Below are 23789 nucleotides of genomic sequence, written 5' to 3' on the forward strand. Positions count from 1 at the left end.
AAGTAAAATACTTTGCTTTGTCTAACCTTAAATCAAAGAAAATCTTGGCCTCGTGTCTCTCTCTGTGTGGTTGTAAGAATGGAGCAATTCTTATAGACCTTGTCTTTTGCCAATCGGTAATAAATTATTTGTCGTGTGTATACCCACTATTTTCATCGGTCACTTTTGAGAGTTTTCGATATGCGTTAGTATGACGTTTGTGGCAGGCAATGTTAAAAATGACAGAAAGCGACAATGAACTTTTTGGGAGAAACCTGCAAATGTTAAAAACCCAAAAGTGATTTGTTAGTCAATACAAAGTTTGTTAATGATTAATCAGTTACTTTGTTAGCTGTAACCTTGGTTGATTTTAACTGAAGTAAGAAAGTCGTTTTTCCTAAGAATATAAATCAAATTCGCTGTACGTTAAACCTAAGCACTCCAAAATCAAAGGCCTCGTGTCTCCCTGTACTAGGTTAATTGTTTAAATAATGAAATTCTAAAAGACCTTATCTTTTACCATTTGTAATAATTTATTTGTCACTCGTACCGCGTGGGACCTTTTTTCATTGGTAACTTTTTAGAGCTACCTGAAATTTAGTCGTATGACCCATATTTACAGTAATAGAGGGAAATGGTTAGGAAGCCCGGCAAACTTCAAAGCGGCAAACAAAGAGGCCAAGATTTAGGTTGGAAGGTCCATGACCGTGCACATCTTTTGTTCTGTGTTCATACACTATGTATGAGTTACGTAATTTAAATGTTTTTTTTGGTTAGTTGCATGAACACACGTATCCACCTATTATATTTTATCAGGTGTTGTGGACGGTCAACCCCCCAAAAAGCGAAAAAAAAAAAAAATATAACAAAGAGCTTTGCCGGGCTTCATAACCATTTCCCTCTATTAACTATGTATGTCCTTTGTGGTGAGCGATCATCAAAACGACAGAAAGTCATAATGGATCACCTGAAACTATTATTAACCAATTACCCCAGGTCAAAAATTTGTAAATATTGATAATTAGTAGGTAATTGTAGACTTAGGAATAAAGCCGTTTTCCCTTAGAATATAAGGAAAATTTACTGCTAGTTTACTGCGAAGCCAGTATAATTTCCCGAAGCAAAATTAGTGAACGAAAATGAGTTTTCTGTCTGTAGAAAATGTCAAATATCTCTGTGCGATTTTCTTTTGTGGATGCGCGGAGAGTTTTTAGTACTGTTTGGGCTTCGAGTGTCTAAAAGCGAAAGCGCAAGAAAATCTTGGCCTCGTCTCTCTCTCTCTGTGGTTGATAAACTGAAGGAATTCTTTTAGGCCTTGCCTTTTGCCAATCGGTAATAAACCGGACTTTTTCTTTTATTCTAATAACGGAGGCTTTCGTTATACAATTTAGAATAAAAATCAGCGAAAATAAATGACGTTTCGATGAATCGCGGTTCATCATTATCAAATTCTAAAAAAGTCAGATTCTGATGAGTTCAATATATATTAAGAGTGCGTGTGAAAATCTCGTTGCATAAGATTAAAGACTATACAATGTGAATTGTATAGAATGTTAATTACGAACTAAATAGTTTTGCTTTAATGGAGTCAGATTGAGTGTTCAGTTTAGGTTTTAACTCCTGGATAAAGAGCATTTCGAAGATCAAGCATTCGAATTTCCCGCGACATTTCTTCAAGATTGTAAATTGCTTGTTAAGATCTTTGTTACTCTGGTTGTGGGCGTCACGCAGGTGGTTTCCAATAGCTGAGTGCTTATGTTCATCAATGCGTTGGAAAAGGTGTCGGCGAGTGTAGCCTACATAATCCGCATCACACGAATCACATTTAAATTTGTAAACAACACATTGTTGATTTATAAGCGGCGGTTTGGCCTCTGCTACATTGATGTCGTCGGCAATTTTCTTGCTTGTGAAAACTGGGCGTAGATCGCTGTTTATTTTCTTGCCAAGATCGGACAGCTGTCTTCGTACAACGTCTGCTGATCTTTGGTCTTTGAATGGCAGAATAATCCGAACGGGTGCATTTGCTTGAACATCTGGGAGAAGCTCGTTTATTCCACCATAACTCGATTCACCGAGTCGCGAAGTCAACAGCAAGTTCGCTCTCACCACTGCACCACCCCGCCTCTCTGATATATACAGGAGCACAAATATCCCTTGATGTGTTTGTAAACTCTTGAAGACCAGTTTATTATACAGGTTTCTATGCTTCTGGTTTCACGCATTCTGTTAGAGTAACCCTTCAAACCCCCCGCCGCCGCCGCCGCCAAAAGAGCAATTTTGAACGTTTGCCGTTTGCATACGTAGTTGCATGGGGGAGGGGAGGAAAGACTTTTCACCATTATGACATGATGCAAGATGGAGTGTGTAGTAAATATTAGAGTCACATTCGTATCGTCTTTTTTTATTTCAACAACTTTTATAAAGGCGATTGACAAAGGAAGGCGAGAAATTGAAGACGGAAACCCTCATAAAACTGAGAATACTTTACATTAGGTAATAAAGTTTAAGACTCTATCGCTATTTCCTTTTCACCAGAAAGAGTGCTCACTTAAAACAGCCTTTCTTCGTGACCTGCCACAACGCAACCGAAGGAACAATAGCCTGTCGGGAACTGGCATAAACAACAAGGAAAAATGTTTCCCCAAAGCGTGCTTTCTCTTTGGTTGGTAATACATGTTTTGTTACCGTGACGTTACATGAAAGCGCTTTTCTCTAGCTTTCAAAATCTCGTCAATTTTTGTACAAATATTTTTCAAGAACGGCAATTATTCCTCTGAGTGCGCTGTTTCTTTGGTACACTTTTTTGACTTTTAATTATAAGTTTCATTAACAGTGGCTGGTTATAAAGCCTGAAAAGAAATCACTGGGAAGAAATTTTATCACACACGTATTAGCAGTTAAAACTGGGTCACCTTTTCATATACCATTATAAAGAGCAAAACGACCCACGAATGAACGAACGCACGAAAGATCTAATGCTAAAATTGTTCAGATAACTTCGACCTGACGTATAAAAATACAATTCTAATTTAAAATTAAGTCACTGATTTCACCATTGAATACTTTTTTTAGAAAAATAAATGACAATGCAACTAAAAATAATTGTCATCGTGGCTGCTATTTCGACGGAACGTTTTGCCACGAAGAAATTTCACTAAAAAAATCTCGCTCAAACCCCGATCGAGTCCTCGCTTTAACAGCGTTTTTTTAAGTGCGTTTTTTTTGCTGCCGGGACGCCCGAAGCAAAAGAAGTTTATGTTTATAACACCTTTTCACATGTCAGGTCAAAGTGATTGGTGCATTTAGTAAATCTCTTGATGGACTTTAAAAGTAAAGCAAAAGGAAAGAAAACTGGTCACATCAAATGAAATGCTTTTAAATGTTGTAAAATAAATTCTCTGACCTAAATGGATTGATCACCGGAAAAAGGAAGTGACAGACGTTTAGAGACATCTCTTAGTAGCTGGACTGTGCTAGTGGGTGTTTCCATGGGAACAACATTGTTTATGTCCGTTACTTTAACCAGTGGAGTCGTGAACTGCAACGAAGTCATGGTTCCCGGTATAGGAGTTACTGAGTAGATTTCAGTGTTGCTTACATGAGGCATAGTTGGAACTTGAATAGATAGGGCCTGTTGCACGGCGCCAACCTGTTGAGAATCTCCCATTGTTACCAAAGGCGGTGTGAGGATCGCTTGCTGTTTGTCAGACACGGTGGAAAACAGGGATGTATCTGGATGAGCAGGCTCTGGAGTAGGCGTGAGAGACCTGGGACTGTACAGCACCGGTGTGTTGACAGGTTGCGCCGCCATCTTGATGAGCTGGTCAGGTGAAGGTGTCGAGTGACCGGAGGGTGGGGTGGGTGTAGCCCACACAACTGACGCGCCGTTCGCCGCTGAGACGGGTACTTGGAAAAAGAAAGCATTGCTTGGGCACGCGTTACTAACATTGGACGGACGTTCAGTAGCGGGAAGAATGGGCACTGGTGACATCGCGTGCGGGTTGTTGAACGAATTCAATGCAGATCCATTCTGAAACGGGACGGGCGAGGGCGTTGCCGACGCCGGACAGGAGCTCTGTAGAGATTCGGTGTTCTTCCAAGGGGACTTGACCTTGCAGTAGTAGCTAAGTGGTTTCAGAGGGCTCAAGTCGTCGATAAGACTGGCTTGAATAGCGACAGAAGACTGCTCTACAAGCGCGTCATACGGCAATGGCGATGATGACTGATGAACCATCATGGGGCGACTGGGTCCTCCTTTGGGAAAGGCTTTCTCCAGCTCGCGTTCTATGCGCTTCCAGCGCTCATCCTGCGAATCGAATCCTTGCTGCTCTTCTAAAAGTTTCTGTTGTTTTTGCCTTTCTAGAAGAATCTTTTGCTCAGGTGACGACTGATTAAACTTTCCACTAGGGCTTGCCTGTTTTGGACTGCTTACTGACGGGCCCTTCTTTTCATCTTGAATGCTTTTAAACGGTGAATTCGACGAGTGCGAAAATCCACCATCAGTTTCTTGTTTGATCGATGACACGTCGTCGGCACTTCGTCGTCGCTTTGGCTCCGGGGCATCTTCGAGTTTCGTTTTTCCTGACATGAACAGGGAACGTCGACTTTTCCTTGCATCAAAATCATCCGCGTGTCTACAAGCGGAAAGTAGCTGTGACATACGTGAGGCGAATTAAGGATAAATAGTGAAAAGCACTTCGCATTTTTATTCAAGCTTTTATAAAGTAAGTTACTGTGTATTTGGAATTAGTAAAGAGAAGAAATAATAAATTAATATGGAGTTAGTGGAAAGAATGATCTTTATAGGTACAGAAAAGGTTAAATTTGGAAAAGAAATTTTAATAAAATCTTCCCCGAAATATGCCACTCGTACAGAAACTAGCGGCCGAATCTAAACGATCTGAATACCACTTCATTTTCTTTTTCTGGACAGCCAAGAATGAAACTTCCAGACTAGGCTACTCGGATAAAAAGGCCAGAAGTTGAAAAACAAAAAAACATAAAGCCAACGTCACGGCTAAGCGTTTAAACATTTTATTCCAACATAAATTTTTAACCACTGTTTTTAGGAAAGATGTTTGTCAAAAATATTGAATAAAGAGGATCAGACACATTCATTCAACACGATGTTGGACGAAAATGACTAATCGCTTGGCCGGGGTTTTACATGAAATACAGACATAACAACGAACCAGGCATCAAAAGGATATGATTAGGGTATTGCTGGTGTAGTTTCTTCAACTCAGCACGGAACTTGGCTTCTGTTGGACTGGCTATTGATGGATCGGCATCTGTCAATTAAAACAGAAATTAATGAGTTAAACGGGACAAATATTTAACAGAGTAACAATTTCCAAAAAAATTCGCATTTGAAGCTTTTCAATAACAAAACGGTGCAAAAGCTGAGCCGTCTGATTTGTAAATGAAATAGAGCGGTATTCAACAGACCGTTGAAAGCATTGTGTTTCATTTGTTTTGGCTTGTGTTTGTTGGGTCCCTATTGATTGAAGAAAACTCGAGAAATGTGCAAACGTATGCCTTTAATACGAGACGTTTCCGGCCTACTACTCAGGGCTGAATAAGCTTAAATCTTGATTGGAGGAAACGCCAGGGCTGTATGTTTTGCCCAAAGTTTTATTGGTCATATTTTTTTTTGACTTGAAAGGACATATCTCCCACTAAGACACCATCATGGTCGGACCCAAAACAAAATTGTGGTCGGACATCACAAAAATAAAGGGTTGAATTTTTAATCATCGTTGCCGTAAAATGATTTATGATCAAAAAATTGTCCGGACATCATGTCCGACCACACTTGCCATTTCATCGGACATGAGCAAATTTTGGTCGGCCAATGTCCGGTGACCGATTGCTATTTTCGTCCCTGAAACGCCGACTGTATGTTTTGCCCAAAGTTTTGATTGGTTCATTGCCTTATTTATTTGTTGTGATTGGTTCGATAGATTGCTTTGGCAGTCACCTAGAAGATACCTTTACGGCCATGAATGGTGTAGATTCTTTGGTTAACTTACTGAATGAAGCTGTCAGCTCTTGAACTGAAAAGCCATCTTCCTCGCTATCACGTTGATCTCTTTTCTTCGTGCTCAGAACTCTCTCAGATCGTGAACGCGGCAGCTTGTTTTTGCTCGCTTCAGTGTCTTCCAATCGCGCTCTGAGCTGCTGCTGACTCGGTCTCCGTCTGATAAAGCGTCCTACGGCGCCTGACGAAGAAAAACAAAATAATGCGTTAGATTTAGGTTTCAAGAAGAGGAAAACTCAGAACATGTTTACAACCCTTCTTCATCATCTTGAAAAACTTATAGTCACGAATGATCTCAGTTTATAATTTTGTCCGGCGAACCTTTCTGGGAAACTGTGTTTGGTTTTGGATTGTTTTGTCACGCAATCTGCCACGCACGTGACGAATATGAACGCGTAATGCAATCTCTCATGTTTACATCGATTTGCATGTATGTGGCGCATTACACTGACACAAAGAAAGCTTGCACTTCTCCTGTCACTAAAATTTCTTCAGGTAAGTGAATCCAATTAACATTAGAAGGAATACAATGTGTAGTTATCCATCCTTTAAACTTACTTTCTTCTTCTTCTTCATCAAGTTGCATAGCTGTGCTTTTTGTTGCAGCACATACTCTCTTTACAGCTGGTGGGTTTTGAGTTTCGTCTGTAAGGCAGTGACAAGCAATGAAAATCAATGAACAACTATTATCTGTATCATATACATCCTACTAACATTAAACCATCCATAGTGAATTCCTCTTTTTATAACTGAGTTTGGTCCTAAAAGTAACTGATAACAATATGAAATGGTTTGAGATGAGAAGCATTGCACCTTGATACTTAACCTGCGATCAGGGTTTTTTTCTCTTGCAAAGACTGGAGGGAAGGAGGGCATGATTTAATTTACACTTGATACAGTGTTAGGGTTGTTTTGCATTCTTAGGCAGGTCTCTCTACTCTCACGGTGCCTCCACCTGACTGAACACTTGGGTCAGGCAGTCAGCATAAATCTGCGAAGGTCTGTAATCACATCCAAAAGGAATAGTAGTTCTTATTCTAGTCCTGATCACTTTTTACTACAGATACCAATTGAAAGGTACTGAGGTCATTCAGCTTCTCACACAAGATAAAGGTGGAAAATACAGTTTGACAACAACAAACCTTGGGTATTGGCTACCAGTAATTCCAATTTATCAGGATCTATTCCAATCCATCTGAAGCCAGGTTTCCTGCCAGTTTGAATACTGTGTATGTGGACTTTCTCAATCAACTGAAGGCTTGACAGAATGTTGGCAATGTCATACAGTCGTCGAACTTTGGCTGAAACAGAAAGAAAGTTTTACCGACAGCTTAACATGTGTGATTATGGCATTACCTGCTATCATTAGAGGATGAAGCCAAGCAAAGCTCTGATTTTAGTCAGGTACAGTTGAACCTCTTCTTTCAGACACTTCTTTAATACGAATACCTCCCTTGGTCTGAAAGAGACCAAAACTCATATAAACTCTACCTCTGTAATATGGACTCCTCCATAATAGGGGCGCCGTTACCTGTCCTTTCGGTGTTCGTATTAAAGATGTATGACTGTACAAATTTAAGATTATTGGTAAATAAAAAGTTGAGGGTTTGTGAGTTTAGGATTTCCAAGATTCGAAAAATATTTTTAGTGTGCCTTATTAGTAACATGCCAACATGAAAGTTCAAAACTTTCATGTATGAAATGTAACGGTTTTTTAAGCAGATCTGTTCTTTTTCTCTTTTCTTTTCTTTTTTTTTTTTTTACAAATTTTCGGTGATTTTACTGTTAAGACACTGAACATTTAGGCTGTAAAAAAACAGATCGGCTTAAATAACTATTTCATTTCATGAAAGATTATAGATCTACATTTTATGCTGTTTCAATTTCTTACTTTTGTATTTTGTCTGGCCTTCTTCCTCTTCACCTATAAGTACATTTGCTGCATCCTCCAGTGTCACATATCTTGTCTGGGTAGCAAACAATATCAAGTTGATCAGTAGTTTGTTCCAAGCGGTACTGCATCATCAAATGTTATAACACCAGTACAAACATTAAGATTATTTTTATGTGTCTTGTACTTACCTCAGAGACCAAAAACATCATTAAGAATTTTTGGCTAAGGACTCCTAATGACTTGTCTTTTCTGCAGTATTCACTATCTGCCAAGTAAAATATAAAACATTTTACACTAAGCTACATTGTACATACATGTACGAATCTAAACATATACCTAACTGTCCATTATTTTTTTCCAAGCACTCTTACCCCCCATATTTATTTGATTAAGCGCCATGGGTGCTTATTAAATTTTTGGACCTTGAGGGTCGGCGCTTAGTCGAGGTGGGCGCTTATTAAATTTTCACCATATTTAGCAAGTAGTACGTTTATTTTGCAGCAAAACAATGTATAATAACTAAACGTGAAGGTGTACGAAAGCAGAATTTTAAATGTTCATTGAAAGTTTCAGTAACAAAAAAAATTGAAAAACTCGGTCTTCGGGATAGTCTCTTAGTAGTTCTTAGTCAATTTTAATCTCAATTTCTTTAATAATCAAAATTCCTCTTGTGCCCTAATTTTAGGGGGGCTGGGGGTGGGCGGTTATTCGAAGCTGGATGCTTAGTCGAATAAATACCGATAACGGTACTCAGTCATCAACAAAGCTATTACTGGCAGTACATGTATATGTATGATGTTGTCACATTTGAACCCAGTTATTAACCTAGCTGCTCTCACAAGTCTTTACTAAAATAGTGGCAGTGAGTCTGACTACTATTAGAAAAATTCAGAATATTATTCCATATAGCTTGTGTCAAAGCTCGATTTCCACCATTATCGTTCATCTAGTCTTCAAACCACCCTGAGAGAAGACTTACTTCTGTCACAAAGTTCATATCCTTCATGTTGTTCAAACTAAGTAACTGTACGTCCATATAAAGTTTTCACAAAATCTATGCAACAGGGTTCGTACTCTTTTGAGCATTTGAAATTCCATGACCTTTCCATGACTTTTCAAAGTTTCCCATGACAGCTAAATTTGATCATTTTTCTTGGTAATTTTCTTGATTTCGGGCACATTTTAACCCTTTTCTTCACCAAATATAACCTGCCTAATTTATTTTGTACAATCAATTCCATTTTCCATGACCAAAACTTAAAATCCAAGACTTTCCAGGCCTGGAAAATGAAATTTTAAAATTCCATGACTTTCCAGGTTTTTCACAACCTGTACGAACCCTGTGCAAGACTCACAAGACTGATCACTTGACCTGTGATGACAGTGTACCACACGGGAAAAAAATAGCATGTGACTGTACATGGAATGCAAGTATTGGTGTCTTACAAAAGGCCTCTACATACCTTTAAATTTAAGCTTTTTACTAGCATTATCCTCTGCAATATTTTCTGGCATGTTTGATGGTGGTGGCATAAGGTTGTTATCCAGTGAGGGCATTTTAGGTGTTAACGCTTGGACAATAGACATGAGATTGGAATCCTTTGGGAGTATTAATGGCAGCTGGGTGGGTAGTACTGGAGTAACTGGAACCTTTGCCTAAGACACAAAATTTACAAAATGAAATTTAAAAAATGATGAATTCTACATGTTCAGTGTACATACAACCAGGGCTGCAAATAATTTTTTTGCCCCCGCAGGGTTTTGGCCTGCACCCTAGGAGTCCCCGGGTGTATACATACAAGGACAAAGAATGTTTGTTGAAAAAGTAAGAAATGTGTTTGTAATGGGCGAAGCGTTCTCGATTTGACAAAACTAGGCGCGCAAGGTCGTCTCGGGTAATATTTTAGCAAGCGCGCACGGTGGTGTCGGGTACTTGCAACCATGAAGTCGCGTTTCGTCACCTTCAAGCTTCGCCATCTTCTAGCAGCATTTCGTTTTCCGGTTTTGGTTTACGTGTGTTCACAGATTTGTTCGAGCGGTTTCTCTGCTTTAAGTGATATTTGAAGCAGTTGTTAGTAATACGTCGAAAGATTTCGAGCAATTGGTTTCGTGTTCTTGGCTACGTGTGTTCTAAGAGCTGGTTCGAGCGTCAACGTTTGCTTTCGGGGGTTTGTATCGTATACATCTTACAACGAGTAATAAACAAAAATGTAATACAAGGTAATTCGTTTCGCTAACAAACTGTCAGATTATTTGATCCAAAGAGTGGGTTGAATAAGGATCAAAAATTGTTTTCTCGAATCTTTGAACTGTGCCATATATATTTGTTACTTGCGGAATTTTTAGGCTTTTTGGCCTGGAAATTATTGTTAGTATTAAAGTTAATTTTGAATGTTATAAGCCCGGGAATAAGCTTGCGTGTTGTCACCACGAATAATGTGTTATGTGTTGTTTCCGCTAGGTTAATATTTCCGCGCGCTAGGTAATATATTCGACTTGAACTTGTGAATTAATATTTTTAGGATGCAACGGTGTCACACAACAAGAAATTCCGCAGCAAACAATGTCATGACGTACATGGCACAGTAAAAAAAGAAGCCTGTAGTCCATCGGCATCAATAAAGGCGACAAAAAGACTCCACTAATCCTAGATTATTGCTGTAAATCAAATTATAAAAAGGCGGGGGCAGCTTTATAGTGAGAACTATTACTAGTTTACTTGAAAGGACATATGTCCTAGTAAGACACCATCTTGGTCGGACAAATCAAAATTGTGGTCGGACAGATTTTTATTCATTGTTGCTGTAAAATGGTTAATGATCAAAAAATTGTCCAGACATTATGTCTGACAACACTGGGGATTTCGTTGGACATGAGCAAATTTCGTTGCAGCTCTGTGCAAGGGTAAAAAAACAAAAAAAAAAAACAAGAAAAACTGTCAGTCTATGGGAAGATTTATGCAAAACTCAATAATATTACACACAAACAAGTTTTCCATGAATAAGTATCCTAAATTGACTGAGCAAGTTTTCTATGACAAGACAGAGTGTTTACTATTTACACTGAACAACCCTCCAAGTTAAGACCATTTGAGTCGCCATGGTGACTAAGTAAAATTTTGGAGCTGGCGACTAAATTAGAACTGTAGTTGCCAGCCTGGCGACTAAAATTGGGAAGAAGGATTGAAAGAATAAGCTTAATTTAGTAACTAAAATTCTTCACTTGCAATCAAACTTGAGCAGTCGGTGGCCAAATGGTCACTAAGGAAAACAATAAACTTGGAGGGTTGCTGAAAGGTTGCTCATGAAGCCATAGCCTAAGAGCAAATTCACATTAAAAATACAGATTTATGGAAGGAATTTAATAATTCCCTGTATAGGATTTCACGTGATAATAACAATTAAGGTTCATATCACAAGTACAAAGGAATAATTTGTACTTGTACTAAAGAGAAAATTCTTCTCTGTGTACAATTACCTTTTCCTTCTTCATTTCTTTGTGCTTTGGGTTTTCTTTTCCTGAAGGTGAGGGCTTTAACTTCAGCCCTTTTGATACAGCGTAATTCTGTAAATAGATCAATAAATGTTAAGTTTTATACAGCTTACATAAAGACAGAGGCTTTCTGAGATACCATAATGAAAATATAATTTTATTTTGTATTGATGTACCTTAAGTTTAATGAGAGTAGAGGGAAGTCTTGATTTGCCATGCCAAACGTATCTGTTCTTTGCATATCTGCTAATTACTTCCACACTTTCTAAAACATTTACAATGTCATATATACGTCTTCTTTCCACACCTGCAAGGTAAGAACATTTCTGCATTTAATTAAGATGCCCAATCCAGTGTTTGATATAACAACATTTACTCTGCTTTAACTTTTTTACTACAAAACAAAGCAGGATTTATTTTATTTGTGTGTACACAATTACAAGCACATGTACAATGTATCATAAAAGTTTGTTACCGTCTGAGGCAATCCTCCGTTTTTAATGGTTTTTGCAACTTTATAGCAAATGCAAACTTTTGTAATTTTCATGGTAATGTACAAAGCTCATTTTAAAATTCTATTCAAGAGATGTTGTGTCATTAAAGTAAAGTAAAACACCTTTTTCAACTGATATCATCTACTTGGATAGATTGCACAAAATTTGCACATACTTACTATATAGTCATGAAAATAATGCATTGTTAAACAGAGTAATCCAGCATGTCTTAGAATCTTGAATTATTAGAGACTAGGCAGAACAGGGTTAAATGGGGACCTAATTATTTTTTAATTATTCTTTTATAAATACCTCCCATAAATAGCCACCTGTCTGGACACTACATGGTCCCCAGGGCATCTGCTTACAGAAAGATTGACTGATTGGAATACTTTGTTATAAAGTCTAACAACGACCTGATCTCTTTACCAGACAACCACTGGACATGCAGGGTTCTCATTAAGTGCTGCAATTGGCTAAAAAAATGGCTACTTCTAGTATTGAGCCGCCTTCTTGTCGGTGATATGGCATACTATGTGATAAACAAATGCTTATCTGGCCGCATTCCATTACACCTCAGCTGTCTACTTTAAAACTTATTGACTGGACATGACTGGGAGAGATCTTGCAGTTGGAAGAGACTAGCAGCATGATACATGTTCTACTTTGGATTTTAACAGATTGTAAAAGAGCAATTGAAGGGATATGGTGAAGACTGCACCCTGTGTGACCCAAAGTACTAGCAGCCAGCAGTGTTAATTCCTTTTGGAGTCAGTTTTAGTACAGTCTTCAATGCAGATGCTAGGAAGCGTTGCAACAATCACATGACAGTAAATTCCATATTTTAACCTACCGATGTAAGTTATCTAATGATCTAATATTCTGTCTTTAAATTAATGAGAACTGTTTTTTCTTACTAAGATCTTTGGCCACATCATCTAGACCAATCTCAATAAACTGATTCAGCTTTGGGTACTCTGGATATTTAGACAGAAACCTGTTGCAAAGAGAACAGACGTGATGTTTTACCATCAAGTGGAACTAAAGATTAAATACATTTAACAACAGAAATAAAAAAGCACTAGTATGATTAAAATGCGCTAAAATGTTCTCCTGCTGTCACGTTTATGCTTAATTAATTACTATTTGAAAAGCCCAAAAACGTGACTGCATTAATTAGATAGGCAAAGATCAGCTAATCTGTAACGCCACCTCGTGGTTAATATGCCCTTGAAAATCCCTTGCTTCTTCACTTGATTCTCGAGCAAGGTTAAATGTTTGAATCTCTGATCAAAAGATCAATCATCAATATGGAAAATTATCACAATCAAGCAAATAATATAGCTTTTTGGCGCGTAAACAACATGTCTTCACTTCTCATTACAAATTCAAACATTGACACGTCTCGCCAAATTTGGCGCTAAACGGTAATCCGGTTACAACGCTCCTATATTGCAATTATTTTACTTACTTCTGGCATAGAAGACCAAGCGATTTGTCTTTTCGACTTATAGTGATCTTGTTCCCTCCAAAATCGACCTGACTGGAGTCTTCGTTTACAGTTTTGTCGCCTCCGAACGCTTCAGACTGTCTTGAATTTGAAATAAGCGCATTTGCTGCCGTGTGAAGCGACTCGAAGGTGTTAAAACTTTCCCCAGGAAACAGTTCTCGTTTCTTGATTTCTCTATCACGAATTGCCGGACTAGCAGCACTAACAAGCATTTTAAGATTAGCTGTAGGAGTCAGTGGATCGTCACCGGTTTGATTTGTCGAGTTCTTTGCCGTATCGACGACCTTTGGTGGGGTAGCAGGAGGTGCTTGGTCCCAAATATTATTCAGCTGACTTGTAATTTGATTTTTGCAATCCTCGACAGTTGGCGCTGGCATAAGTTGTTTCTCTTGTATTGGTAATTCATCAGAAACCATATTAGTTCCTCCACAGTTTGTAGCTATAGAAGAAAGCTCCGCCAACGAAGGATATCGACGCAACGGAATCGATTGCGATGAACTATTACACTCGCTCTCGGTATCATCACAATCGCTAGCGATATGATCTGTGTTTGTTGTCTGCTCGCTATCCCAGCCTTCAGGAGTTAATACGACTGATTTTGATTCCATAACGTCTCTAAAACAATTTCAAACGAATTGAGATAAGTAAATCATAAAGAAAAAAAAAACAGATGAAATATATTCTGAATTTACAAGAATATTCATAAGTCGTTACAAATGCCGGGCATTCAGCTAGCGCGTCCTGATAGTAACGGAAGGTTATCTTTGATTTCAAACACGGAATGGGTTTCTAGCGTGTGATACAATAATTTATCAAAATCAGACTATTAAAGTCATAGAATGAGAAATAAACCTAGGTAAAATGACTAGTCTTTATAGCAGAAATTGTAGCAATTTGTGAGACTCTGAGAATTAGAGGCGGGAAGCGCCAGGTTTAGCGTCGGCGATCGCGTTACTGCATTGTGTAACTTACCACTTGTTTTAAAATATCCGTCAACTTCTGCTTAAAAACAACACAGTGTAGCCACGTCGATGATTCATATGGGTGAAAAATCACTTCAAGGGTAACTAGAAGCTAAAATGGCTGAAATATCACCTCGCCTTTCTTTCCCAGCACAATGAAACCGCGTTATAAGCGGTTGTGATTTTTGGCGCGTTCAATTTTACGCGGGGATTTGGTTCGTCACTCAACCCTCCCGCTGTTATCCAATGAAATTTTAGCATTCATATCATGTGATTCGTGATTCACGCTTGACAGACTGGCCAGGCTGCTCAGCTAGTCTTAGTCCTTTTGCGGATTTGATGAAGCCCTGGTTACCAAGCAAGCACGCTTCGCGCGCTCCAACAAAATGGCGGCTGCAATAGGAGGTATGGAAAAAAGCGATGTTTTGTGCAGTTGTCATGTTAAAACACTGTAATTTACTGGCTTTGTTTTATATGTAGGAATTTGGAGACCGTACAAGGAGCTTCAAGCAAGTGTGGAGCGAGCTTTGTATAAGAAAAGTCCCGAAATATACCACGAACTTGAAGTTGCTTTAAAGAAGTTTAAACCGGATTTTATTTCCTTGCTGAAAAATCCGGTAAGTGGTGAAGGCGTTTTCAAATACCATGATCTAGAGAATGAATATATAGTAGTGCCTTTCCTTCTTTATTAATTGGGAGAGTTGACAGCAGAAACAGTGGGTTTGTGATAATTAAATCAATTCAAAGCAATTTATCAATGAACATGCATGCTTGTACACAGATGTCAAGAAAAATATTTTCTAGAGTTTTGTGCAGCGTAACAACAACAAGTTAAGGACTTAAGCTTAATGAACTCTAAGATACAGGTGATTATGATAAAAAAAAAGGGAAAGGACAAAAAGAAGAAAGCAAACAAAAATATGCATCATGTACATTGAGGAGTTGTATTGAATTGATTTGAATTATCCTAAACCCACTGTTTCTCTTCAATTCTCCAAACATTCTATTGTATTGTTTTGTAAAAACGATATAGTGTTTAATATTAATTAACGACCAGAAATGCATGGTACTAGAAATGGTCATGGTATGAAATGATATACCAGAAATCAAATAAGCATGAAGCAAGTTGTAAAACTAACAGTTTTTAGACCATGCTTAGGTGCCAGATTTTTATGGTGGTTTGAAAGGTGCAAAGAAAATTGGGGATTTGTTTGTTTGAAGGCAAAATGCCATCCAGCAACTTTTTTCCATACAAATCTTCGTAATTTTTAAAACTTTCAAACCACCATAAAATTTACAATTTATAAAAGCAAAATAAGTGTGAAGGAATGATACTGACTGAAAGTACTTGCTGACATGAAAGTACATACATTACAGTATAGAGTCAACTCTCTCTAAGACAGACACCGTTGGGACTGGTCCCAACTGTCCATCTTAGAGAGGTGTCTGCCTTATAGAGTGGAGGCAACGTGACACCAGTAATTCTGAGATAATAAAGCTGAACGGCTATGCACTACGAATACATATATGTGTTCTTGAAGTCTGTTTAAAAACAATATTCGTTTGTTGGAGCAAAAGTTGAGAGCCTCTACAAACTGTTACACTCTTAGTAGAAAACGATCTCTTCGGTGCCCATAAACCTACAAAGTTAAGCCTAGAAGTAATCTGTTATAACAGATTGTTTTTGGTAAGTGTAATGTCCTTAAAAGGCTAACTAACTTTGCTTTATGCTGACACAAAGTTCGTTGAAGTATTATTTGCTAACAAAAAACACTTTTTAAGTGTCCGTTATCTGTGCTAGAGAGGTGTCCACCTTGTAGGGTGTTAAGTTATAGTAAAATGACTGAAAAACTGCAGGGACCATTGCCAGGTGTCCGTCTTACAGAGGTGTGCGTTAAGAAAGAGTTGATTGAAATCATGCCTGGTCATTTCCCAGATACTAAAGCTGGTGCTCTCAAGTGTGTCAACACAAGTGGCACCCTAAACATCGTAAATGTAAATAACAATCTGCCGATTAACTATTTCACTATTTTGTCAGTTGAACACTCGAAGATAAATTTCATATCTCCAAGCAACCATGTGTTATTCTGTTTATTATATAAACCTACTAATTACGATGTTTTTGACGATTTTCCGAAGATTTCCGACCATTTTCCGAAGATTTCCGAAAAATTTTCAAAATGTTGTCCGAAGGTTGTACAAATTTTTCCGAACATTTTCCGAAAATTTCCGAGGTTTTCCGAAGATTGCCGAGGAAGATCTGAAGATGAGCATTGAAACATGGCAAACTCTGCAAGCTGATTGGTCAAAAATGATAACACACATGTGGATATCATTTTTATCCACACATGTGTGATACATTTTTCTCGATTTGCTACCACTAGCTAAAGCACTGCAGTTTATATAATAAAACATGTTGTTTCACTGTAGTATTTCATATTACACTGCAGTGCCCCATTTGAAGCTACAGTAAATGACAAGAATAATGTTGATAAATAATGGTTTTAGGGCATGTTATGCCTGGGGCAAATGAGGATGAGAGTTGACTTTCATGAGGGTTTCCATCAACTCCCATTGACTATCACCAATTCGGGTCAAACGGGAACAAAAGTTCGTCAAACTCTCATCAACTCTCATGAAACTTTGAGCACATTCAAAGTTGATGAGAGCACATGAGGGTCGTTGAGAGTGCATGAGAGTTGATGATGAGTTTCAGTCCAAACGGCCCGGGCTGTACTCAATTCTCACATTTTCCGTCACCCCTATGGGGCTAAAAAAAATACTAAGAAATTTGTAAAATGTCTGCAGATATTATCTGTAAAACCTGCAAATAAACTCATCTAAAGCTTTACTACCATTAAGTCTACTTCTCACTTTTAGGTAAAAAATGCAGACCACCGAGAGCAGTTGAAGAAAGCGCCAACCATAGGTCTTCAACTTGCTGGCCACCCAGAAAAACAAAAACTTCCCGAACAATTTGTCCAGGAAGCCCTTATACTTAGTGACATCCTTGAATTGAATGAATTTGTGTGTATGGAGTTGCTTCTTGCTGGTGAACAACAACAGCCTAATTTTCCTGGTCTGACCAGGGGATTGGTGGCGGTGCTCTTGTATCATGATGGACGTAGGTGTTTGGTTAGTGCTTTAAGAACTTTAATCCAGTCTCGCGAAGGAATAACATGGACACTGGGTCTCTACGAGGACATGACGCAGTTGGTAACAAAATTTACTGATGAACTCCTGGAAGAAGGTTTGTGTGTGTGACTATTAGTGAAGGCTTATCAGAAGTGCAGAGCATTAAGATCTAGTGAAAATCAAATTGGCCGAGTCTAATGTAGAGCTCCGATTTTCGCTAATGGCTCCGTCGTTTTTGATCTTGTTAAAACCAGATTGTTGAAGTTGCAAGCAGAAAGGAAGCACTTGGAGGGTGTGAGAATTAGCATTGTGATTGGTTTGTTCTTCCCCTTCAGCTTGCGACTTTGACAATCTAGTTTTCACAGGATTATAAACGACAGTCATAAGTGGAATCGGAAGAAAGTGGAATTGTTCTGATTCTTCTGAATATTACAATATTACTGTCAAGCTTATGACTCGGATTTTTGATTTTCACTAGGTCATTAGTTCTCTTATGACTCTGCTTACAACTCCAACTCTGACTTTATCGCAATTGAAAGCCAGCCTTCAGAATACTACTGACACAACATAATTGAGTTTGTGATTTTCTGCACATTTTTATCTCTCTTATTTTCTTTTTGCTTTCAAAAACCAGTAGCTTATCTTCAATGTCTCTGTCATTCCAGGATTAACAACAACAGTTCTTCAACAACTTGATCAGCTTGATGTTCAGAAAGAACTTGACAAACTGGAGAGAGGACAAGCAATAGGAGATGAACGACATAAACAGCAGCTCATTGATTTTATCACAGATCAGCGGCAACTCTTGGCTGAGTGTCTGTTTTGTTTTGCTTGTCAATCACCCCTTCCAAGAAGTGACTGTCTTCAACTATTGTCCTTTTTAAAGAAGTGTCCATCTACTGATGCCGATGGCACACTGGATAGTGTTACTCTCACGCTGTTGATGACAATGCTGTATTGTTTAAATGTTGATCCCCTTGATGAAGCAGCAGAGATGCAAACTAACATTAATGGTATGAGATTATATTATAACAATTATTATTATTATTATTATTATTATTATTATTATTGTTATTATTTTATTGGGGTAGATCCAGGATTTAGCAATAGAATTGGGAGGGGGGGGGGTGGAGAATTGCCTGCCATAGGCAGACTCTTCTAGGGAGGCCAGGGGAGGAGAGGTGGAAACATGTGTCAAGGGGAGATTGTAGGTTGTCTAATTCCTTTGAAACCATCGCTGCACATGTTTAAACATTCTTCATTTCAGTTTAGGGGGCTAAACCAAACCACCTGAACCACCCCTGGATCTGCTCCAGATTTTACTATTGATTGCGGTTTCAAGTTAAACCATTTTAATCGAACTTGACTCCAGTACAGTGATTTCTATGACAAATTATGACCCCGATTCTAGTAAGAGAAAACATCCACACAGCGATAAAAGTCACACGACCTAAGTACACAAACCTCATGTATACAGTAACAAAATGTCCCTCACATCAATTGCTGTAGTTCCATTTAAGTTGGATTATTCTGTTTGTTTCGTCTTGCAGAAGAAACTTTTTCTTTGTTGTCAGACCATAGCTTTATTCCAGAGTTTCATCAAGAAATTATACAACAAGATTCATGGGAAAACCAGGGAATGTGTGCTTGTGTCCGATTTGCTTGGGCATTGGTTCTTCGTTCCTGTAGCCAGTGGCCAAATGCTGTAGGTGCAGTTGAAGTATTGGAAGAAGATGAAGGAGTACTTGACCTTGCAGTAGATGAAAGCGTGTTTGGCTTCCTTCGCTATAGCGTTGTAGGGGCAGCTAATTTTCACCAGGAGGTACGCTCATGTACAGTGTATATTAAGATTTCAGTTCAAGAGCTAAACCCTTGTAGTGCTGGGAGATGACAGAAATTCTAAAAGCCATTCAAATTCAAAGGAGACGTTAATTCCAAAATGGCTGCTTGTTTTCGATTTTCGGACTACTTCAGACAAGGATTTCAAAGGGTTTGACTCTTTGGAAGCTAAAGTTTTGGTGATTGACATATCTTGGAAAATTTTACCTTTTTGTGGGGAAATAAAAAAGTAACATTTTAGATTGAACTTCTCCTTTAACGTAGTCTGATTTCGAAATTACCGGTAATCAATAATATGCGATAATTAAAGTTGAAAGAGCATTCATTTAACATATACCCACCAGTGATTGTTTCCTACATGTACATATTTCTTGTTACCTTTTCCTCTTAAAAAGGGAACCAGATGTATACAATGTAGATGGAAAGCAGATTTTTTATGGTAGCTTAGTGCTTACACTAGAACTTGTTCATTTTCAGGAGTACTTTGTTCAAAGATTACACTCCCTTGTGACAGGATTCATTGTGAAGATGCCACTAAAGGTACTACAGATCAAGCATTCTGACTTGTACAATTTACATTTTGATGAAATTTACTGTGTTTTCCCTGCTATTGATCCCAGATTTCTTTTGAAAGGGCTTTTTTCAGGCCACCCACATGCCACTGGTTTTCAGCATGGATTCAAAATTATTGATCACATAAAACTACTTTTATTTTTTTCTCATGTTGGCATAAAAGTTGTCAAAAAATTGCACTTGCAGATGTGACTCATAGCAACTGTTGGCATCCAGCAGAGGCCAAAGGCTTTTTCCTGGAAAGAAAATTTGGAATGGGCAAACACTAACAGTTACTAAGAGTTGCAGCTGCCAGTGAAAGTGTCCATCGCTAGTTCAACTCAGGTTCAACTTTACTGTCCACGCAAGCAACAAAAATAACATCAATTCATGAGATCAGTCTTTTGTATCTGCAACTGAAACAAACAGTGTGTAAAACTTCCTGAAAAAGCCAGTTAAACAGATGACTGGACTCAATAATGTTTCGCACATGTTCAATTTTTTTGTTGTTTTAGGTGAAAGAACTGCGTAACCATGGTGATGAAGCTGCTCGAATTCTTCAAGCACACTTGCAAGATGGTGTGGAGCCTCCTGCTGGGTTGGCAAGACACTTTGAAGATTTTATGAGAATGGTTTGTGTTTGACTAAGTTTACTGATCATAAAATGAGGGCTTACACTTTTACTGCATTGTTTATACATGAACGACTGTTCTTTCTTTAAATGACTAACAAATTTCCTTACAGCTAGCTATACATGATGACACATCTTGTATTCTTGTATTTCCAGATTGGAGAGCTTTATGACAATGATCCATTAGGTCTTGAACTTGCTACCGACTTCTGGTGTCCTCTGGACCCTAGCTCTTTTACTCCTCACGGCACGCTGTCTCCTGCCTTGCGACAGCGTGCGTCACAGAAGCAGGTGAGTAAATCATGTAAAAAATGTCAATACAGTGGAATCCCAAGGGATTCAAAAAGTGGTTAGAAAAATCAAGGAGTTTGAGAAATCAGTTTAAAAATACAGTGTTTGACTGAAGGAAGGGAATAACCTGTGATCAGGTGTTATTTTTCTCATGGCGGAAGGGTTTTCTCCTTTCCTCTGCCGCGAAAAAAAAGAAAGCCTGATCGCAGGTTAGGAAGGGAACCACTTTTGGTTGAGTTGTAGGAAGGTTCGAGAATTTGAGGGTTTGAGAAAGCTTTGGATTCATCAAAAATAAAGCTGAAGAAAAAAGAAGAAAAGAAAAGTGCAAATTTCCCAGCTAGCAGAGGCCTCTTTTCCTTTGCATTCTCAGAGCTGATGGATCGGGAGTAAAGAGACTTCTGCCCTGGGTCAAAAATAACTTTAATTCAACTGACGTCCACAGATTTGGACAACTCTTTTCAGGACCATGCTCGTTGCATTGTTTGCTGACCACAACTTTAGCCCGTTGTGTCTCGCGTGATTTGTTACATTAATTCCGCTCTCATTTATTGAGCCCACATAGCATAAGCATGACACTTGACAGTTTGATCACTAAGTAATCATGGGGCATGCTAGATATAGCTATTTTCGACCCAGGGCAAAGGTCTCTTTTCCCCCATTCTGTCAACTCAGTGAATACAAAGGAAAAGAGGCCTCTCCTAGCAGTGAAAGTTCAATTTTTTTTCGTTAAAAAATGCTGCACAGTAAAACGGGTCTGTCCATTTCATGAGTTCGGGTTAGAATTTCGAGTTAAGTTTGAGTTTGAGTTAGAATATCGAGTTTGAGTTAAAATATAGAGTTCGGGTTGCTTGCGGTTAGCTCCACTCTGGTTTGCTTGTGGTTAGTTCCACTCCTATTTGCTTGGGGTTAGTTCCACTCCTATTTGCTTGCGGTTAGCTTTCATTTGGTGATAAGGGCGACACTATGCGTGACCAACTGGGAAAATGTTACCCCATAATTTCTAACTCGAACTCGAAATTTCTAACTTGAACTCATAAATTCGATACACTCCAGTAAAACTTTCCTACTTTGGGATTTTCATCTTTTTCTTTCTGTTTCAGGTTAGCCTCAATAAGTTTTTACGGCTGGCTGGAGATCTGTTGCCTCCTCCACTGTTTGTTCCATACATGGAGATGCTTAGTGGACTTGCAAACAGCCCCCAGGCGGCTCATCACTGCTTCAACCTGCTCAAGTCCACGGCAAATGGTCCCTTGTCTTGGGATCACTTCTTTGCTTCTATCAAACAATATTACATGGATCTTAGACAGGATGGTTCTCACACAGGTAAACAATACGAGGAAAATAAATAGAGGATATTACATGGTTTCCTGGAGATATGAAATTTTTCTTCGAGTGTTCATCAATTTAATATCTCACTTGTTCGCTGCGCTTACGCCTGAGATATTGAATTTGAACACGAGATGATAAATTTCATATCTCCAGGCAACCATGTTTTATTCTGTTTATTATATAAATCTACTAGTTACGATGTTTTTGACGATTTTCCAAAGATTTCCAAAGATTTTCAAAATGTTGTCCAAAGGTTGTATGAATGTTTCCGAACATTTTCTGAACTTTTACAAAGATTGCTGAACATTGCAGAGGAAGATCCGAAGATGTTTCGACTTAATATCAATTAACTTTGGCTCATTTAGCATTGAAACAGGACAAACTTGTCAGGAAACGTTTTGAAATCGATATCTTCACAAGTGGCGTTATTTTCACGTGTGAAGATGTAATTTTTTTGTGCGAAAGATTTGCTAGTATTTCATTATTACCGGGTACTCTTTTGTGTGGATTAAGCAATTGTATGCTTATTGTGGATGCTATATTTACAGTTAAATCACGATAATTCAAATCCTTAAAAGCTTGAACCTCGAATAGATCGAATTAGTGGCAGAATGGAGGACTTGAACTAGGCACCTAAACCATCCGGCCGTGGCCACCTGGCCATGTTACCTCAAATTGCTTCAGCATAACCCAGAGGCCAATCTATTCAATAAGAAGTTCAGTGAAAGTGGTTTATTTATAGTTTTGGTCTGTGTCTTCAGCTATTTACTTACACATACTCCTAGGAAAGTTTATTAAAAATAAGACCGCTCTTGAATTGCCAGTCAGATTGCAAGTTGGCATCAGTGGGTTATGCTAATAATCAGTGCTGTCATTAAGTTCCTAAGCAGCTGTAACATTAAAGTTATCACCTGTAACATTTAGTTCTGTATGCAAGTGTAATGCATTACCAATCAACATTTCAACCTGTAACATTGAGTGAACTCAGTCATAATAGGTGCTATGGGTTACAGCCCTGATAATTGTGACCCTATTTGGGAAAAGCAGGCTTAATGAAAATAGCGTTTTCCGTTGGAAATGCATTTTTAATGCGTTGCAAATGCATTTTCAACGCGTTGAAAATGCGTTGAAGAACATTTTCAATGCATTGAAAATGCGTTGAAGAACACTTTCAATGCATTGAATAATTGGGTTGAAGAAAATCGTTTTGAAATGTTTCTCAGCGAAAACAAAATGCGTTGCAAAATCAATTTAATATATTTTCAAAATATTATTAACGTGTTTTGAAACATTCAAAAACGAAATCACCGAGCATTTAGAATCATTCACGGGACTATTTGAGTGACCCGGGGAAATGTTGTGCCAGTTTTCGAAATTCTCTACAGCGTATTATAAAGCCACTTGCATCATTAATTTTGCTTTGAATTTGGAGAAGAAACTCATCAAATACATGGACTATTCCTGTAATTTTGCAAAACCCTATAAATGCATAATAAACTTCGAAGCGGCATTGAGTTCCTCAACTAACCAACCGCCTGGAACAGGCTAGCTGCATGTCTGAGTTTCAAATGACATTCAATCTCTTCCATAATCGCACGCACGCAACAAGTTCTGAAGATAAATATATTTTATTCAGCG

At 38.3% G+C, this 23789-nt stretch overlaps 2 protein-coding genes and 1 long non-coding RNA gene across 3 annotated transcripts in view; 2 read left to right on the forward strand and 1 right to left on the reverse strand.

The window, feature by feature from the left end:
* Positions 1–2367: 2367 nt before the first annotated feature.
* LOC144644531 (uncharacterized) lies at positions 2368–14557 on the reverse strand. The gene is made up of 13 exons (XM_078504043.1): positions 14385–14557; positions 13374–14027; positions 12820–12899; positions 11585–11715; positions 11394–11480; positions 9380–9572; positions 8105–8181; positions 7914–7989; positions 7165–7323; positions 6581–6667; positions 6015–6203; positions 5193–5273; positions 2368–4644 (listed from the first exon to the last, which is right to left on the reverse strand). The coding sequence occupies exons 2-13, from the start codon at positions 14018–14020 to the stop codon at positions 3386–3388; spliced, it is 3066 nt and encodes a 1021-aa protein (XP_078360169.1). The 5' UTR covers positions 14021–14027; positions 14385–14557; the 3' UTR covers positions 2368–3385.
* Positions 6423–13435, forward strand: LOC144644532 (uncharacterized). Its single transcript, XR_013569128.1, has 3 exons — positions 6423–6517; positions 7086–7426; positions 12228–13435. It is a non-coding gene; the product is annotated as an uncharacterized LOC144644532 (long non-coding RNA).
* A 188-nt stretch (positions 14558–14745) lies between the features above and the next one.
* LOC144644509 (nuclear pore complex protein Nup205-like) overlaps positions 14746–23789 on the forward strand; it is a 29562-nt gene continuing 20518 nt past the window's right edge. Inside the window, exons 1-9 of the mRNA XM_078504005.1 lie at positions 14746–14779; positions 14855–14991; positions 17255–17624; positions 18175–18522; positions 19060–19331; positions 19826–19888; positions 20416–20532; positions 20688–20822; positions 21923–22145. Coding sequence (XP_078360131.1) covers positions 14761–14779; positions 14855–14991; positions 17255–17624; positions 18175–18522; positions 19060–19331; positions 19826–19888; positions 20416–20532; positions 20688–20822; positions 21923–22145 — 1684 coding nt within the window. The 5' untranslated portion in view covers positions 14746–14760. The remainder of the gene's footprint in view (positions 14780–14854; positions 14992–17254; positions 17625–18174; positions 18523–19059; positions 19332–19825; positions 19889–20415; positions 20533–20687; positions 20823–21922; positions 22146–23789) is intronic.

Source organism: Oculina patagonica, chromosome 2 (genome assembly GCF_052425735.1).
Source record: "Oculina patagonica isolate OP01 chromosome 2, crgOcupat, whole genome shotgun sequence".
Classification (NCBI taxonomy): domain Eukaryota; kingdom Metazoa; phylum Cnidaria; class Anthozoa; order Scleractinia; family Oculinidae; genus Oculina; species Oculina patagonica.

Excerpts from the sequence above, each read along its gene's own strand:
- LOC144644531 (XM_078504043.1), bottom strand. The coding sequence starts at position 14,020 with ATGGAATCAAAATCAGTCGTATTAACTCCTGAAGGCTGGGATAGCGAG. Across the intron at positions 11,716-12,819 it reads TGATGTGGCCAAAGATCTTA|GTGTGGAAAGAAGACGTATA; the intron begins GTAAGAAAAAAC and ends CTTACCTTGCAG. Across the intron at positions 4,645-5,192 it reads ACACCAGCAATACCCTAATC|GTATGTCACAGCTACTTTCC; the intron begins ATATCCTTTTGA and ends AATTCGCCTCAC.